The 17,392-nt window shown below is 43.0% G+C and overlaps 2 protein-coding genes and 1 long non-coding RNA gene across 12 annotated transcripts in view; 1 reads left to right on the top strand and 2 right to left on the bottom strand.

Moving 5' to 3' along the window:
• The window catches only part of ZDHHC23 (zDHHC palmitoyltransferase 23), a 76,437-nt gene extending 68,946 nt beyond the window's left edge, over positions 1-7,491 (bottom strand). For 2 of the 7 annotated variants that reach the window (XM_036107154.2, XM_036107148.2), the window contains exons 1-4: positions 7,028-7,170; positions 6,252-6,521; positions 3,543-4,253; positions 1,614-1,781 (exon numbers count right to left, since the gene is read on the bottom strand). In XM_036107154.2, the coding sequence (XP_035963047.1) occupies positions 1,614-1,781; positions 3,543-4,253; positions 6,252-6,394 (1,022 nt within the window). In that variant the 5' untranslated portion in view covers positions 6,395-6,521; positions 7,028-7,170. The other 5 variants (XM_078066282.1, XM_036107152.2, XM_036107151.2 and 2 more) reach the window with 5 other exon arrangements.
• Positions 7,395-9,544, top strand: LOC118545096 (uncharacterized). The gene is made up of 3 exons (XR_004921941.2): positions 7,395-7,707; positions 8,231-8,302; positions 8,915-9,544. It is a non-coding gene; the product is annotated as an uncharacterized LOC118545096 (long non-coding RNA).
• Positions 9,545-9,559: 15 nt separating this feature from the next.
• GRAMD1C (GRAM domain containing 1C) overlaps positions 9,560-17,392 on the bottom strand; it is an 84,105-nt gene continuing 76,272 nt past the window's right edge. For 3 of the 4 annotated variants that reach the window (XM_036107141.2, XM_036107140.2, XM_036107146.2), the window contains 4 exons: positions 17,317-17,374; positions 15,106-15,216; positions 14,781-14,886; positions 9,560-9,687 (listed from right to left, as the gene is read on the bottom strand). In XM_036107141.2, coding sequence (XP_035963034.2) covers positions 9,607-9,687; positions 14,781-14,886; positions 15,106-15,216; positions 17,317-17,374 — 356 coding nt within the window. In that variant the 3' untranslated portion in view covers positions 9,560-9,606. Of the gene's footprint in view, positions 9,688-14,780; positions 14,887-15,105; positions 15,217-17,316; positions 17,375-17,392 lie in introns of those variants that run through there. The other variant, XR_013445277.1, reaches the window with a different exon arrangement.

The following is a 17,392-nucleotide window of genomic DNA, read 5'->3' as shown; positions in this document are numbered from 1 at the left end:
CGGTATCCCCCACACAAACAACACAGTGCCTGACATAACAGCATTCAAAATCTATCAGATGAATGAACAATTCCTAAATTATTTTTAACCGAGGGGAAAACGAAGGCACCATGACGTGCTATAAACGTCCCCCAGGAAGCTGGAACGGTGCTAAAGCTGTTCGTCTCCACTCTTTTCAGTACAATGTTGGTGAACACAAGGGAGACGCGAGTCCTTTACTTCTATGTAGGAGCACCGTCACATTTCCGGTCCAGCTTCTTCCAGCCAAACCGAATCACACAGGACAAGAAAGCTCCTTTCAGCTCCTTACGAAGACAGGAGGAGAGGCTGACTAATGTCCGCCAAATGATTATTTTCAAACATTTGCAAATGAGTTAGCTGGAAATGAACCCATCCTGAATCTTCACTTGTTAAGCTGAAAGGGACTCAGAGATGATTACCCCACCATAAAGATGAGGAACACCAGGGCTCAACAGGGTGACGTGAAGCACCTATACGGACGGGGGGTACCAATGGCGGACTGTGTTCCTCATTCCACATCAGTGGCCCACACAAAGTCCACAAAATTCATGCTTAGTGACATACAGACGTGCTCTGCTGTTAGGACATTTATCATGCGCAGTGTGACTGCAGAATTTCACAACCTACTAACACTCTCAATATAGAAAAATAAAAGGAACTTACCCCGAGGAGGAGGAGGACCAGTGTGTTCTAATAATGCCCACAAATATCTAGATCTATGATGGCAATGGAAGATCTGTCCACAGACTAATAAGCAAATACCTTCACAGGGGCGCTAGGTGGGTAAAGCAGGGATTGTTCTGAGAACAGAGTGAGAAGAAAGAAAAGGACCCTGGGGGCAGCGCTGTCCTAGCTCAGACTGGGGGAGTGGGGGAGGGGTTGGCCAGAGATACCAAACAGCATCCGCATCAGAGGAAAAGGAGAGGAGGAGGGCACAAAGAAACCAGGCAGGGGGCCCACAGCAATCTGGGGAGGGGCTCGCTGGGCCCAAAGCTGCAAAACCCCAGCTTCTGACAAGGCATGGAGATCTTCACAATATATAAATGTGCCCCAACCTAACAAAGGAAATTTTGACCTAGATACCACAGTAATCATGAGTGGTGATTTTTTTAAAAAGTAGAACAGGACAAACCAGTGGAAGTTAAAAAGTAAATGTTATAGAAATTGTGAGAGCTCCACAAAAGGGTCAGAAGCAATCAATCAAGATAGGGCTAAAGAGCACGAGAAAGCCGCAATCAAGTGACTTGCCATGATCATTTACGACAAAACAGACCCCACACATCCCCTGGGACTCTCAGTTGACAGCTCTTGGTTCACCATTGCTACCGAGGGGCATGCCAGTGGTCATGCGAGTGACCCGGGCCTATTTGCAGGGTACTAGTTCCTCACTCTGTAAGGGTCAAGGATCCTTTTGCCATCACCCTAGAAAAACACACAATTTGTTGGCCATTTCAAAGATACCCAGCATCCAATAACCTGTCCTATGTTTTGGTTGAAAACTCCTAACCTAGCAGCAAAGCACGGCCCCTTGCATTAATAGCAACGCCCACTCCCTCGTCTCTGGGCCTCGTGCTCTGGTAGTCACATCTCACCTGTAATCTGCATAGACTCCAGGACAATAGAAGAGAGCTGTGAAGACACTTCTATCTCTACAAATGGTGTCCAAAGTCAATGTTATCCCGTACACCGAGGTGAGCAGGAAGATCGAAAGGGCAAGTATAAATGCTTGATGATTTGATTCTCCAACACAGCTATTTATCCTCAAAACAGCAGAGGGGGAAGAAAAAGCAAACATTTTTTAAAGTTCTTGGTACAGACGGGAGCTAAAGTTATCATGCTGATGATCAATGCATCATGAATATAAACGCTCAACGACTGTGCTGTGCACCTGAACCTAACATAACACTGCAGATCCGCTATAGTTCAATGAAAAAGGAAAAAGACGTTCTCCATATAACTCACATAATAAACGCAAAAGTTTCAAAACAGGGATCATGTGAATTTCAGTTATTAAAAAGTAAGTTCTCTTATTTTTCAACTTTAGGGAATTAAAAACTTGCCCACTGAGAGGTGTAGTCTTATACTTTCCACTCCTTCCAAAGTGAAATCATATCATTAGGAAAAGCTAAGTAAAAAGCAGAACCCAGCTAACAAATCTTTCTCAATCATAACGAGTCTATTACCCAACCATGAAGAGGGTTAATATTGTAACTACCACAATAAGGAAAGGCTGGTATCAGTTAGGAAAACTTAAAAAACCGAAAGTATTACACACTATGGGAAAATATATGTTAAATACATATATTAATACAAAGATCCCAAGAGGTTAGAAATGTGTTGTGGGGTGGAGAACAACTCGATAATACGCAGACTACTTGTCAGGGAGAAAGCTCTGTCTCGTGGCCATTTGTCAGGCGGAATGTACAGGCATCTCTCCAGCCCACCGCACACCAAGAGGCCCCAGTGGGCAGAGAGCTTTTTATTCAGAGCTATCAGGCCCTCTGCAAACCAACTCTTGTAAATGGGCCACCACATACACACACACACACACACACACACACACGCACGCACACGCACGCACACAAGAATACATGATGAAGACTCTCAGAAGTTAAAATCTAAAAGTGAAAATACCTGTTTATTCCTAAAGAAAGCTCCAGAAAAGAGGTATCCCTGTGCTTGAGGTCCACTCCAAGGCCCTCCTGGCCTGCACCCTCTCCGTCCCCTACATCCCCTCCCATGTGGGGAAGAAGGTATGCTACATGACCGGAATCCTAGCCATAAAAAGCATACTTCACTCACCACAAGTGCCTTGAGAGCTGAGAGCTAGAGAGTAGCAAACATGCTACTTACAGCATTCACATCTGAATAAACGCTACCCCCTTTTAGATTTACTCCGTGAAGCAGCAACATTATCTTTCAAAGTTGCGCTTCACATGGCAGGGGCCTTCCGTGTCCTCATTAGGCACTGGCCAGGTGGCAGGCACTAAAAAAGCCCATTTCTCTGCGAATAGCAAATAACAAAATAGGGAGTTACCTGGCAGGGCGTTACCTCAACAATGTAGGCTAGGAGAAATCAAAACGATGAAGGGTGTACGGCAAGGGGACAAAGTCCCCTACAAGTACGGGAACACTTTCTTGAGCTCTGTGTTCAAAAGGCACCGCCCAGGGAAATATACCTAGATTGGTTCTGATCCAATTCTTTTTTAAAAAACGTCACTCACCTGCAAATACTTCTCTTTTACAAAGGAGAAAGTCATTGAGGGGCGGCTCGGAAGAGAACAGCAAAATAGCAACAACAACAACAACAACAAAGCCCTTCGGGAAATGACTGAAGGAACTACATCTGTGGAACTGGGAAAGCGGATGACTAAGTGGGAACATCATACCAGCCCACGAATATCTGCAAGGTGTAAAGCTGGGAAGGAGTGAAATTTTAGGATGGCACAAAGGAAGATCAAACAGGGCCAGGGTCTTAGGGGACTTCACACTTTGCAAGCCTCCAAATCTTTCCAGCATACCAGACACAGTGATGATCCATTCTCCGGACGCAGACGCCGCAGAGCCGGCAATGCCACGCCCGGGCCGGCCGCACCAGCTGACATTTGGCACACCAGTCCTCCTTCGCCTTGGCAGGGCTTCCGGCCAACACCCTGCAAGAGCCCTTAAGATCGTCCTTCGGCGTGCGGTTGCTGAGACTGCCCGACGATCCCGCGCCGGGGAGCCCTCTGGTCTTCTCCAGCCCGTCTCTGCTCAGGCATTCAACTTGGCTACTGCTGACAGATTTGTCCTTGCTTGCTGGATTTCTGAGGTAGCCTGGATTCTTCTTGGCTCTGTACAGGGCTAAGAGTATCAGAAATAACCCGCAGGTAAGGAGAGCCAGCTGAGTGGGCCCCACGCGCCCTCTGGGGACCACTTCCTGCAGGAACACATAGTACATGTAGCCCAGAGAGAAGAGTCCGAGGCTCAGGAAGAACAGAGTGTGTCCTTTCCTCCTGTGGGTGAGGTAGTAGTACCACAGCAGCAGCCCAGGAAGGGAGCTCAAAACCAGCCCCCCCAGGAGGAAGTGCCAGGAAGCCACGCGGAGGAAGACGGGCAGGAGGATGAGTGGGGGGACGATGCTAATGTTAACTTTTTTGGCTCCCCTAAGCCAAGGAATTCGGAGGCGATCAGAAATAGTATCCATGATTCTTTCGCAAGTCTCTGGCTGCACGGATTTACATGTCATCCATCTAGTCAGAAGAGCACAAAGAGAAGGCACTTCACATGGGTTTGCTAAATTCAAAACCACGGACCACTGTAGGCTAAACAGCAGGAGAAATGATAAAAGAGGCTAAATGCCAAGTACTCTACTTCCGTACCACTAAACACGAGCTCTTCGGATCACACAGCATTTACTTAATACAAAAGAGAAGACAATGTTTGGAAATCTAACAGTTAACACTATTTCTCCACGAAGCAAACACAGGAATACACACATACTCTGTACAAGTACTATTCAGACTTGGGTGAGTATAGAGACTTAAGATCCCCCCAAAAAATTTCATAATCTAGTTATGAAGACAACATGGGAGTTCGGGAAAGATCAGAGAAGAGACAAAGCAGCAAAATCGCCCGGTGAACTATTGTGGCCAAACTCCGTAAGGTGTGCTCAAAGGAGAGTGGACACTGCTGGGTGGAGTCGTGAGAGGGATCGCTGTGAAAAAGGTGGGATCTGCGCCCCACCTCGACGGCAGGCCAGCATGTGGCGGGGGGGAGGCAGGGAGGCGTTCCAGTGGAGCAGCACGTGCACAGCACGAACCCGTCCTGTGCCCGGGGAGTCACCAGTCTAGCAGGGCCAGGGGGCTGCATGAGGAAGAGTGGAGAGCAAACTAGTCAGAGCGAAATGACTGAGCTTCGTGGACGCACGGTATTTGTTGACATGTTTGCACACTTAGGCTAGCAAGACAAGGAACAAGAATTCTTGATTGTAGACAAACAATTTAGAAAAGGCAACAACTTGGACATGAGAGGAGGTAAGTACATGGGAGTCACACAGAGCAGCAGGACAGAGGGAAGACTGGGAAGGGTATGGCAGGAGCAGGCGAGAGAGCTCAGGGACGGCCCAGGTCTCAAGGGCTAGCAGACAGAAAGAGTTAGAAGGTTAATGGAAGAGCTGTGGTCTCGAGTGATGGAGGTTATGGAAACAGCCTCATTTTTCCATTCATTAAAGCAGAGTGCTCCATTTTCTCCGTATGGATTTTACACTAAGTCCATTTAAAAATACCTGTAAAAAAGACCAAAGACACTATCAAGGAAGAATTACAAAAGGTCTATAGGGCCTTCAGGTATCTGGTAGTAAACTACAGTGGTCCCAAGACGCTCTTCATGTCTAGATGAATGCACCAAGCTCTAAGTCAGCAACGTGCCACTACAGTGACTTTTTTTAACCGGAAGTAATCATTAATGGGATAAGCAAGTTTCCAACATTCTTATTCTCCTCCCACATTGTGCTTTCCATAGGGCAACAATTTTAGGTATATAATTATTTAGAAAATGGATTAAAACCTCGTTATTACTGTTTGGTACAAAATTTTTTCTCTGATGTTAAAAATCATCTTTTTGGATAGTAATTTCCAAGACTTGGGATAACGGTGAAAATAAAAGCCAAATACGATGATTATCAGTCAAGACAGTGTTGCTGCCCATGCTGAAAACAGCCAGTCCAGCGCAGGGACATGCCCCCTGGCTGGATTTCCTCCCCAGGGACAAGGGGTGAGACTAATGCCAACAGCAAGAACATGATCTTTCAACCCTTTGTGGCCAGGTGCAGTCCAGCCTCAAGTAGTCGATCTCTAGATACTGAGAACACTGAGAATGTAGGAATGTCCTGGTACCAATGTGTTCACTTTAAATGTACAGATTCTGCTGGTCTGCACTTTATTTTTTATACATTTAACTTGCCACTATCCCTTTATTTGCCTGTTCTCTCCCTCATCTTCTCCCTTGAAGTGAAAAATAATAATGCCCTACTAAACTGAGAGGAATAGACAGCTGCACAGTTGTGCACTACTGAGTAATTCACCTTCATAAAATCCTCACACCTGACACAGAAGACAACTCTCAATTTTAGATCCTTGGGAATAGCATCAAGAGCAAATTCTAGTGTTCTGGATGGCTAAGCTTAAAGTAAGCATGGTAGTTCTCAAAAGAGCCAGTGGGGTCAACTTCAAGAAAGGCTCTGCCCTTACCTATCACACCCTTCATCGAGATCCTGGCAATCACACAAACAAGCGGCCACGTGGTTCTTTTCCCCATTTCGATCGATGTACTCGCAGCAGCACAGGGGCTCCAATTCAGGTTCTTCCGCTTTGTTTTTCTTCACTGGCTTCATACTGCCCTTCTGTGTCACGATTTCCACCTGTCACCACGAGGTGTAAGAAGCACTCAGTAGGTAAAGGTGAAAAGAACACGACTCACATCTTGTAAACACATCCACGCCTCTGATTATCCGCCAACGCCTGAGAAATCAAACAGGAGAGGAAAGAGGGGGAGGGGGAGTCTCATTTTCATCAGGCTTTTCTTGCTCGGCTCGGCCAGACAGGGAGCTCTAGGGGCTCCCAGCCGCCTTCACCGCCCCTTCCCACCAGGGCTGGCGCCGTCTGGGTACCAGCGGTTCCCATGGTGACAGCCGACCACACGGGCCCAGACAGCCGGGGCGCGGGCGGCTGCGCTCACCTGCCGGTGCAGGATGGGGAGGGCCGAGCGGTCCCCGCCCAAAGCCCGGGTGCAGGTGGAAACTCGCCCTCTGGGCTGCGGGCGGAGAAAAGCGTGTGCCGCCGGGGCCGGCGCCCGCACCCGGCTCTGGTGAGGCCACCAGACGCCCGTGCAGCGCTCGGGGTCGCCGTCCAGCCCCGCGTCTCCAGCTCCGCGCAGGGCGCACCTCTCCCGCCCCCGCCGACCGTGAGGACGTGGGCGGGCCGCGAGCGCCGCCCCACCCAAAGAATGACCTTGGAAGGGAAGTTACCTGCGCTCCGGGGCCGAGGTGCGGCTGCAGCCAAAGAGGCCCAGGTGGAGGGGAGAAGGGTAGATTCCTCCCGAGACGCGGACGCGTCTTCCGAGCTCTGCTCCGCTGGGCTCTCTGTATGACGGCTGGAGTACCGGAGACCCCGGCTCCGCTCCGCCGCGCCTCCGCCGCCGCCCACCTGTGAGCATAGGCGGCCGCGGCCCGGGCAGCGCGCCCGCCTCCCCGCCGCTCTCCTGCCCGGCGGCTCGGCGTGGCAAGTCCGCGCGCGCTTCCGGGTGCCCCGCCCCCGGCGCCGGGGATCCCAGCCCGCCCGCACGTGCACCGCCCGGCGCCCGGCGGAGCCTGCCGGTCAGGCCCCACCCCCGGCCCGAGGCCCTGGCGCCGGGAGAAAGCGAGGACCTGAGGACCGGCACCTGGGAGTGGGTGCCGGCGGCGGGGCCTAGGGCTGGGCCGGCATCTCCGCCCCTCCCGGCCCCGGTGCGGCCCCGCCGGTGGCTGCGGGCGGTACGTGGGCGGGGCAACCCCAGAGCCCTGGGCCGGGGGGAGGTGCCGATGGAAAGACGGGAAACCCGGGAACCCGGAGGATTTCCTAAGCACCGGAGACCCGTGGGTCGGCCAGTCTTCATTCGGACGCCGGCCACAAGCTTAGGTGGAGATCTCCACCGCAAATTGTTACCGAGGTACCGCCCCCAAATTCTCCAGCCTTCCCTTAGAGGCCCATCGCTGTCCCTGATCTGTTCATATATAAAGCTTGTTCATTTTCATGATTTCTGGCGAGCAGATTCTACATTCGACCGGCAGGCCGACTAGTACTTTTGTTCCAACAGTCTGCATATTTGAAATGAAACAGTCTGCATATTTGAAATGAAATGAGTCCTCTTTGAGTTTTTTTTTTGCACAAAATTTTTTAAAGAGTGTAGGCCCATATACACATTTTCACTATAGCAGGTTTCTAGTTATTTGTGTTTTGGGGGGTTTTTTAACAGAAAAAAAAAACCTACAACTCAAGACATTTTGGGTTTTATTGATATTCAATTTACGTAACGGGCTCAAATGCAATTAAGTTCTGCATACATACATGTTTAGTCTTAATCTATAAAGCAACTTTGGTAATTTTCTTTGAGGTATATTTATGAAGTACAAGTTTTACAGAAACACCACAAAAATATTGTTTGCCACTGATCTTTTTTGTGAATTTAACAGAGAACAAAGTCTTCAAGTTTATAATCCAGTGACTCACTCACAGCCACACTTCATAAATCAAAAAATCCCCAGGTAAGTACACTGGTACCCCAAGGTAGGTTTGTTGGTAATCACCCAGAGAAATCCATTTTCCCTGTACTTAATCTCAAAAATGACTTTAGCTATCTCCTGTGGCTCTGGGGAAAGAAAGAAACATTTAACTAAAGGCAAGCATTGTCCAAACAGTAAGAATATATACCAGTTATTAAGCACTGTCTTTCTCTTGTTCCAAAGACATCACTTGTATTGAGACATACATGCCTAAAAACTTTTCATGAAAGAGCCAAAGCTTCTGTCTGATTTCAAACTTCAGTCAGTGCCCTAGTATTGGGACATAGTGCCCCCAAAAGTTTTTATTGAAGAGCTAAAGTTTGTGTCTGGTTATAACTTACCAGCTGAAACAACCCGCACACATGAATGAATAAATGAAGACATATGTAGCTACTGAAAAGTAATCCGCAAATTATTTTCAACCAGGTGTTTCACTTCCACCATAAAAGAGTGCTAAGCTGAAGCCAAGCTTAGTTCAAGTATTCATCTCATCTGTCACTAAATGCCCAGATTTTAACATAATCCTCTGGTTCTTAAAATCAGGGCATGGTTCTTCATTTTGAGTGTTGGTATCCTATATGTTTCCTTTTCCAGAACTGACTCTTCTGTCATTTGATACATGAAGGGGCAAGATAATCTCACCTCTGATAGCTACCTGAAGAAGAAACAACCATTTCTTCAGAAAAATACAACATGGCTCAAGAACGTTTCAGATAATAATTACCAACTTGCAGACTCAAAAGGTTGGACTATTGAATTTGCATGCTAAATAAGTGAAGAAATTGTAATATTTACAGTACACAAACTTAGAAATGTTATATGCCTGAAAATTGGTCCTTCAAAAGTAGTAATGATAAAGAGGTTTATTCTTCTATTGTCTTCTTTAGCCTCTTGAATGTATCTCAACTGGGAAAGCAGCCTATGGGACACCTACTGATTCTGTGCTAACAGATAAAGCATCAAACTTCAAACCTCACTGTAAAAATCAGTTCAGAGTATCTCATTTTCTTTTTGTATCAGAAATTCAAATCCACAACATATTTCATGCTTCACTAGAGAAATTCACTGCTTAGAATTATGTATAAGAAGTGAAAGAATGGATTGTAAGGCCATCAGAAACTAGTTATCAAATTAATGTTATTAAAAAGAATGTTCATATTAGAAGTACCAATAATGAGAAAATGTGGAAATGTTCCTGTGACAATTAAAATCCTTCATCCTCTGGTTTTCTTTAAGATGTTTTCTTTTAGTTCCAAGTGTCTCTACATTTTCAGACCTTGAGATCACTAGCTTTCGACAGTCATGCCAGTCTTGTTCTTATTTAGTAGATCAAAAGTTCTCTGAAGCATAATGAGTGAGCTCTTTAACTGCAAACAAAATTAATTTTCAAAATCAGTTTGTTTACATTTTTTCTTATTTTTATGCCAAAAGTTTATATTCAATATAGTTTTGTTTATACTGATGCCCAAATAAAAGACTGAATTTATAAAACACATGGCTGCTCAGGGTTTGCGTCGGTATGACTGTCCACTGTGGTCCTGCACTTTTCCCCACTCTCCTGCTGTGCATTCTGCCTCCCAGCAGGTGGTTTTCTTAAATGGTTTCTCAAGTTGCACTGGCCTCTCCACTATCCCCTAAACAACTCAAGTTCTCCCTCCAGGCCTCTGCTTGCTATTATGCTCACGCCTGTCTTCAGCCATTTAAAACTTACTCATCCCCACCCTTTCCATGTCACCTTCCCTAATCATCCTGCCTTTAAACTCCCAAAGTATTACTACTACTTGACACTTTATACTTTTTTATAGTTTTTAACAATACACATGGACATCTGATTTCTCTAATAAAATTATAGGCGACTTGAGAGCAAGAATTATGTTTTATGCTTTTTTATATTCATTCATTTGTTCATTCATTCAACATAACATTCAGTAAATGTTAATTGTTTATCTATTACATGCTGGGTCTGTACTAAGCCAAGCACTGGGTATACAATGGTAAACCAAATAGGCACTATCCCTGCCTTCATGGAGTTTACAGACTACTGATGGATACAGAACTAAAACAAGTCATCACATATATAAATATATACTTCCACAAGGCATTAAGTTTTTGACTGGAGGATGACAGTGTCATTTTCTGAAATACGTCAGCTAGAGGAGAATCAGTCTGGCTCAGGATGAAAACTGAATTCTGTCTTGGGCATGATCAATTAGTGGTGGCCTCTTAGCATCCAGGTGAATATGCCAAGTCAGCAGATGACTGCGTGGGCCTGGAGCTCAGGGAAGACGTCCGGTAAGAGAGATGGGTTTGGGAATCAATGACATGTGTAGCACAAGTAAGGGGAGTGGATGAGACCACCTAAACGGAAGTAGAGGAGAAAGCCTGGAGTACTAGGCCAGGGAGAGGAGATGGTTTTAACCAGCAAAAAGCAGTTTTACTTTATGCTAGGTACAAGTCACAAAGACCATATAGTATATGATTCCATTTATATGAAATGTCCAGAATGGGCAAACCTATAGAAATAAAAAGTAGATTAGTGATTGTAGGAGCTGAGAGACTGCTAATGGGAACAGGGTTTCATTTGGGGGTGATAAAAATGCTCTAGATTTAGGCAGTGGTGATGGTTGTACAACTCTGTGAATATGCTAGGAATTCTTTCAAAGGTGAATTTTATAGTATGTCATTTATATCACAATAAGGCTGGGTTTTTTATGGTTTTAAAGAAGGAAAGATTAGAAAGGAGTGGTCAGCTCTTGTCAAATGCTAACACTGTAAGATGTAAACTAAAAAAAGGTATATTAATTTTAAAAGCCAGAGGTCACTGGGGACCTTAGCTTGAGCAATATCATTGGGAGATATGAGGGAAGAAAACAAGGCAGGAGTGAGGTGAAGAGCAAATAAGTGGCTTAAATATAGGCATCTAATTTTGCTCCCTCCTGAAACCCCACTAAAAGCACAATAAAGGGATTTTTTAAGGCATAAATCCAGGAGGACAGGGAGAACAGAAACAGCAAAAGCAGCAACACAATATCGGAAACTAGAAAGCAGATGGATGACTTAGCAGACCAAAAAAAGTGGAATCCTAAACTAACTGTGGAGAAAGCTGAGAACCAACCACATTTACCCTGAAGAATCCTCAAAAGCCTCAGGAATTGACAGGAATCTCTGGAAGTCGGAATAAAGAGAAAGGGACTAAAAATGAGGATTATACAAAAAAGTGTTGAGACCATCCCCCTATGCCCTGCCCTCCTCCATCCCTCTACTTTCACTCTGCTTCTAAAATGCTGGCAGCCAGCCCTTAATCCTTCAGATGCTCCTCTATGGGAACTGACCAATCTAAGAGGAAAGACCTAAAGATAGTGATACCAGGATTTCTCAACCAATAGCCCTGCCAGATCTACAGAGAAGTTCAGGGTACACCAACCCAACCCACCTTAAGAGCTTAAGAGCTTCTGATCCACACAAGCAGACAACCAAGGACTACAGACATCTAATGAAATCCTCTTACTCTAAGGATAAAAACCAAAACAGGGAAAGGATCTTGATGGAAAGTGAGTAGGCAAGAAGGGGAAAAATTTTTAACCATCAGTAATATGATCAGAGAGATGAAGATATATAGTCATTTTAAAAGATCACAGTGCCATTAAAAAAAAAAAAAGAAAATTCAAAAAAGTAATAGGTCTTTGAAATTAAAAACTTGTTAGCAAAAAGTGAAAGACATAAGAATGTGAAGATTAAGTTGAGGAACTCTGAGGAAACAGAACAAAAAGGCAAAGACATGGAAGCTGGAAAGGAAAAATAAGATTAGACAGCCTGTCCAAAGGAAGGCGGACATCTGAATTACAGGAGCCGTAGAAAGTCAGAAGAGAGAGAGTGGAGGGGAGGAGATCATTAACTGTGTAACTCAGTATTTCCCAGAACTAAAGGGCATGAGTTTCCAGACTGAAGAATGAGGGATGCTAACAGCCTCAGAATTCTTAATAGCAACACTGGAAGCTGAAAAACAATGGAGAAATGCTCTGAAGGAATATTGTTTCCAAGCTAGAATTCTACCCCCAGCCAAACTATTAATCAAGGGGAAGAATAGAATAAAAACTTTTCACACTAGTGAAGTCTTAAAATATTACGTCCACGTTCTCTTTCTTAGGAAGCTACTAAAGGATATGTTTCATTCAAAGAAAGGAGTAAACCATTCTGGATATAGGAAACAGAGGAGGTATTCAACAGGAATCCCCGGGACCAGAGCTGTGCACCTGCAGAGAGGGCCCCTGGGCCTGACTGGAGCCAGTCAGAAGGCTCCACTCGTAGAAGACCTGAGGTGAACAAAGGTTAGGAGAGGAGACGCCTACAACAGAGCTTTAGGAGATGAGATACTTATAAATAATACAATAAACTAATTAACTGTCATAAGACAATTTCAGGGATAAGAAAAAGCACAGAAAAGAAAAAGGAGTCATGGTTTATTCCATGGCTCAGCTCAGAATAGCAAACTTAGTCAAAACAAAGCAAACACTGGATACTGAACTAACCAAAATTGTAACTTCCTTGGGAGGATGGGGGAATCAGAAAAGAGGAGAAGAAAGAAAAGAAAACCTTTGTCTTCCATAATAGGAGGTTGAAAGATCATGTCTAAAACTGAAAAATCAATAAGTATCAATACATGCTTGTTGTTTATAAATATGAGGTAAACACAAAAAGAAACTAAAAGAGTTAAAGATTGTTGTGTTTGGCAAAGTATATAGTGGGACTGCTGTTTTTCTGAACAAACCTTGTAGAAAAGTTAACCATGTGAAGGAGTCACTTTGGTGAAAATAAAACCTTTAAAAAGTGAATGGCTTATGAAGGACAAAGTAGTGACAGCCACAGCAGACAACTCTGAAAGAGCCAGACCGTGAAAGGAAGCAAGAGAGATGGGCAGACAGAGAAGGATGTGGATGGTGTGGGTGCTTTAATGTAGGAGAGACTAGAGCAGGGCTATGTGCAGATGGGAAAGATCCAGCTGACTGAGGGAGACTGAAAGCAGATGCTGGAGGGTGACGGATGGAATCTCCCACTAACACCTGGTGGGACTCTACTGACAGGCAGAGCAATGCTCTGACAGGCATGGACAAGAGGACGGGGTGCAGCGATTGGAGATCTGTAGATTTGGTTATAGAAGGAGAGGAAAACTCTCTTTTCTCCTTGAGAGAAATAGGAGGCTGAGGAGGAAAAGTGCAAATATGACCCACTCTTGCTGAGGGGGGTGGGGGGGTGGAGAATGTCACCAGGAGCTGTAGATACTGTGCAACTGAAAAATGCCTAGTTGAAGGTAGGTAGTTTAATGCCCCACATGATATCCTGAGAAATGCTCAATAAATGGATCTTCTAAAAAACAAACCAATGCATAGCAGAAAAGGATGGGAGGAAACAAAATATTAACAGTGACTGCCTGAATGCTAGAACTATAGGTTTTCTTCTCTTCTACCACTCTCTAGTTTTCAATCTTGAAAAGTATGCATATACTATATCATAATGGAAATAGTAATCTTTATTTTTTAAGGGAATTCTAAGTTTTGGTTCATGGAACTGAGCAGCACATATTGATGATACCATGTTCAAGAGATAAATGTTTATAGCAAAACATCAAAATAACCTAAATGTTCATTCTTCAATGGAGAACTGGTAAAATAATTATACCACATTTATACAGCTGAATTCTATGCAGTCATTAAAAGAAAAGGAAGTCCTTTATATACTAATATGGAAGCATCTCCAAGATATTGGTTAATAGATAAAATAATCAACAGTGTATACAGTATCTACCATTTCTATAAAAAGAGTTAATATTAAGCATAAATTTTTATATAGGAGTATCAATAAAAAGAATGAGGTAGATGTATACAGTTGACCTTTGAACAACATGGGTTTGAACGGCATGGGACCCCTTGTACACAGATTTTTTACAGGACAGCACTGTACATGTGTTTTCTCTTATGATTTTCTTAACACTTCCTCTTCTCTAGCTTAACTTTACTGTAAAAATATAGTATATAATACATATAACATACAAAATATGTGTTACTTGACTGTGTTATCAGTAAGGCTTCTGCTCAACAGTCGGCTATTTGTAGTTAAGTTCCTGGGGAGTCAAAAGTTATACACAATTTTCGACTGCGCAGGGGTCAGCAGCCCTAACCCCACCATTATTCAAGAGTCAAATGTACATGCTGATAAGGAATCATCTTCAAAATATATTACTACTTATAAAATGAGGGTATGGAACAGTGTATGCTTCCATTCTGAAAAAAAATACAAGTGACTGTACACATAAAAAGCATAATACAAAAACTGGCAAGGGTAGTCGCCTCTAGGAGGGGAGTTTCTTCAAATAATGGTATCGTGAATATTCTCACACAACCAGAAGAGCGACTGGTTCATACTGCTATGAAAGTACTGAGTCCTACGGTACAGAGTTGCCTACCTGTTCAAGCATCACGATGGAGTCTTGGAGCACTCCTTTTAGACTATGGGCCTGATCCTTTTTCTGTTGAATATTTTCCACTCTTGACACCATATCAGAAGCTAAACTGAAAGAAAAAAAAAAAAATCTTAAAAATCAGGGGAATAGCTTCTAATCTTTCATTTCTAAAAATCATTCATGTCCTATAAATTTGCAAACGAAACAAAAAATTAAACAAAAAAAGTTTATGACTACAGAACAGTTAGCAGATCCAAATCTCTAAACTAGAATGTTTTCTACAACTAAAGAATTATTGAAATAATAACAGGTTAGGGGAAAGACTTACTGTAAAGATTTCTCTTCTTGGAGGTGGAGACGGTAAAAGGACTGAGCAGCATATTCTATCTTTGACAGCTTCAGAAACAGCGTCACATTCAACAGAACTAGCAACAGCAAACTAGGCAGAGCAAATCATACCTGTTAATCCACTCTTATCCAGGCCCAAAGCACAGCTCATGTAGAACATAACACGCAAAAACTCTAAAAATGTATGTCGTCTAGACTAGTTTCCAACTGTTATTATTTAAAGCAGTTACTCCTATTTTATTGTATGAAATAATTACATTTAGGTATTAAATAGACAGGAAAAAGTTGAAAGGTAACTAGAGTGACAGTAATGTCCTCAAAGAAAGCCGGTTGGGATTGTCCCTGATATCTCTACTCTCTGGGAGGAATCCCAGCCAGTGCTGATGTGTGACCACCAGCTTAGAAATCTACCAGGTAAGCTTTCAAGATCTATTTTTGGGTGCCTTCAGCTTAAGCAATTATACACCCCATAATGCTGCACTTCAAAAAGGAAATGAAGATCAATATGGACTTGATCTTACATAGATGAACAGGCACCTTACTCCCATGGAAAGCCAAAACAAATTTTTTAAATTACTATTCAGAAAAATTTCTTCTAGTTCAATGTAGACAAAGGAAGTATAAAATCCCAAATATACATGAATGGTATCATATATAAAATGTTACATGCTAAATGGACTTACTCTATTGGTTCTCATAGCAGCCTTTCAATTGAATGGATATATTTCTTATTACACATATATGCAAATATACAGGTGGCATCATATCTCTCTTATTTTTTCTGTTAAAATATTGGCTTGCCCTTAAAAATATGCAGTATTCATCTTTACCTGCCCAGAAGAGGATTTTTTTAAAAAAATGAAAACTAAGGTAGGAGCAAGAAAATCAAATCTATGATATAACTGTGGCACTAAAATGGTATGTAGATCAACATTTCAACATCTGACTATAAATTTTCTGCATAGTACTATAGTACTATAAAAGTACATAGTACATAGTACTATAAAAGATCACTGATATTTAATATTCAAAATTGTCATAGCAAACCAACTTAAGCAAAATTGTCATAGCAAACCAACTTAAGCAAAATTGTCATAGCAAACCAACTTAAGCAAAATTGTCATAGCAAACCAACTTAAGCAGAATATGAAAATCTTTTGTAAAACTCAAAGGTATATCAAACATTTTCTACATTCTGAAATCTATAATTAGAAAAAGTAGCTGATATGAGAACTTCATTCCAAAAAATGTATCACCCAGTCAGAACCAATTCAATTAAATCTAATTGACTACCTCAATACTCAAATACAGCCACGTAGATAATAGTTGTCTAAATATGTCTGCCTGAGTAGATTCCTATAGAATACTCTGAGGTTCTTGATCCCTGCTCAAGACCTACTGACTCAATCTCTGGGTCTGGGGCCTAGAAATCTGCATTTTAGAAAGTGATCCTAAAGGGTAAAGATCACTGGTCTAATCAAATAGAGCAAAATGACACTATTGGGAATTTCATCAGCCTACATAGATAAATATTCTCTTTTTTTTTTTTTAAAGATTTTTTATTTATTTATTTATTTGACACAGAAAGACACAGTGAGAGAGGGAACACAAGCAGGGGGAGTGGGAGAGGGAGAAGCAGCCTTCCCGCCAAGCAGGGAGCCCGACACGGGGCCCAATCCCAGGATCCTGGGATCATGACCTGAGCCGAAAGCAGACGCCCAACGACTGAGCTACCCAGGCGCCCCTAGATAAATATTCTCTTTAAGTTTAGGGAACTTCCAATAAAAACCTGTGATGGTAGAAATAAGTCAGATTAATTTAACAAATAAAACATTTAGGGGCGCCTAGGTGGCTCAGTCAGTTAAGCGTCTGATGCTTGATCTCAGCTCAGGTCTTGATCTCAGCGTCATGAGTTCAAATCTTGTGTTGGGCTCCATGTGCGAAGCCTACTTAATTAATTAATGAAAAAACATTTATTGAATGTGTACTTGGCATTCCCTCAAATTTAATAATTCTCCTGAAAACCAAAAACTATCATACGGAAGCATATAAAATTAATGTTTTTGTAGACCAAAATTAGTCAAATAGTGGCAATTTCTACACAACATACAAATGCATCCAAATCCTTTTGGAACTTATTAAAAGATAAGTGAAGACACAAGCAAAATAAGCATTCAAAACAAATACTTACAAAATACTCATCACCACAATAAGGGCAATGTTATAGCTTCCCATTTCCTTTTTCTTTCCTGCAGATCACACACACA

Source organism: Halichoerus grypus, chromosome 1 (genome assembly GCF_964656455.1).
Source record: "Halichoerus grypus chromosome 1, mHalGry1.hap1.1, whole genome shotgun sequence".
Classification (NCBI taxonomy): Eukaryota; Metazoa; Chordata; class Mammalia; order Carnivora; family Phocidae; genus Halichoerus; species Halichoerus grypus.
This window is presented reverse-complemented; position numbering and strand designations above follow the sequence as displayed.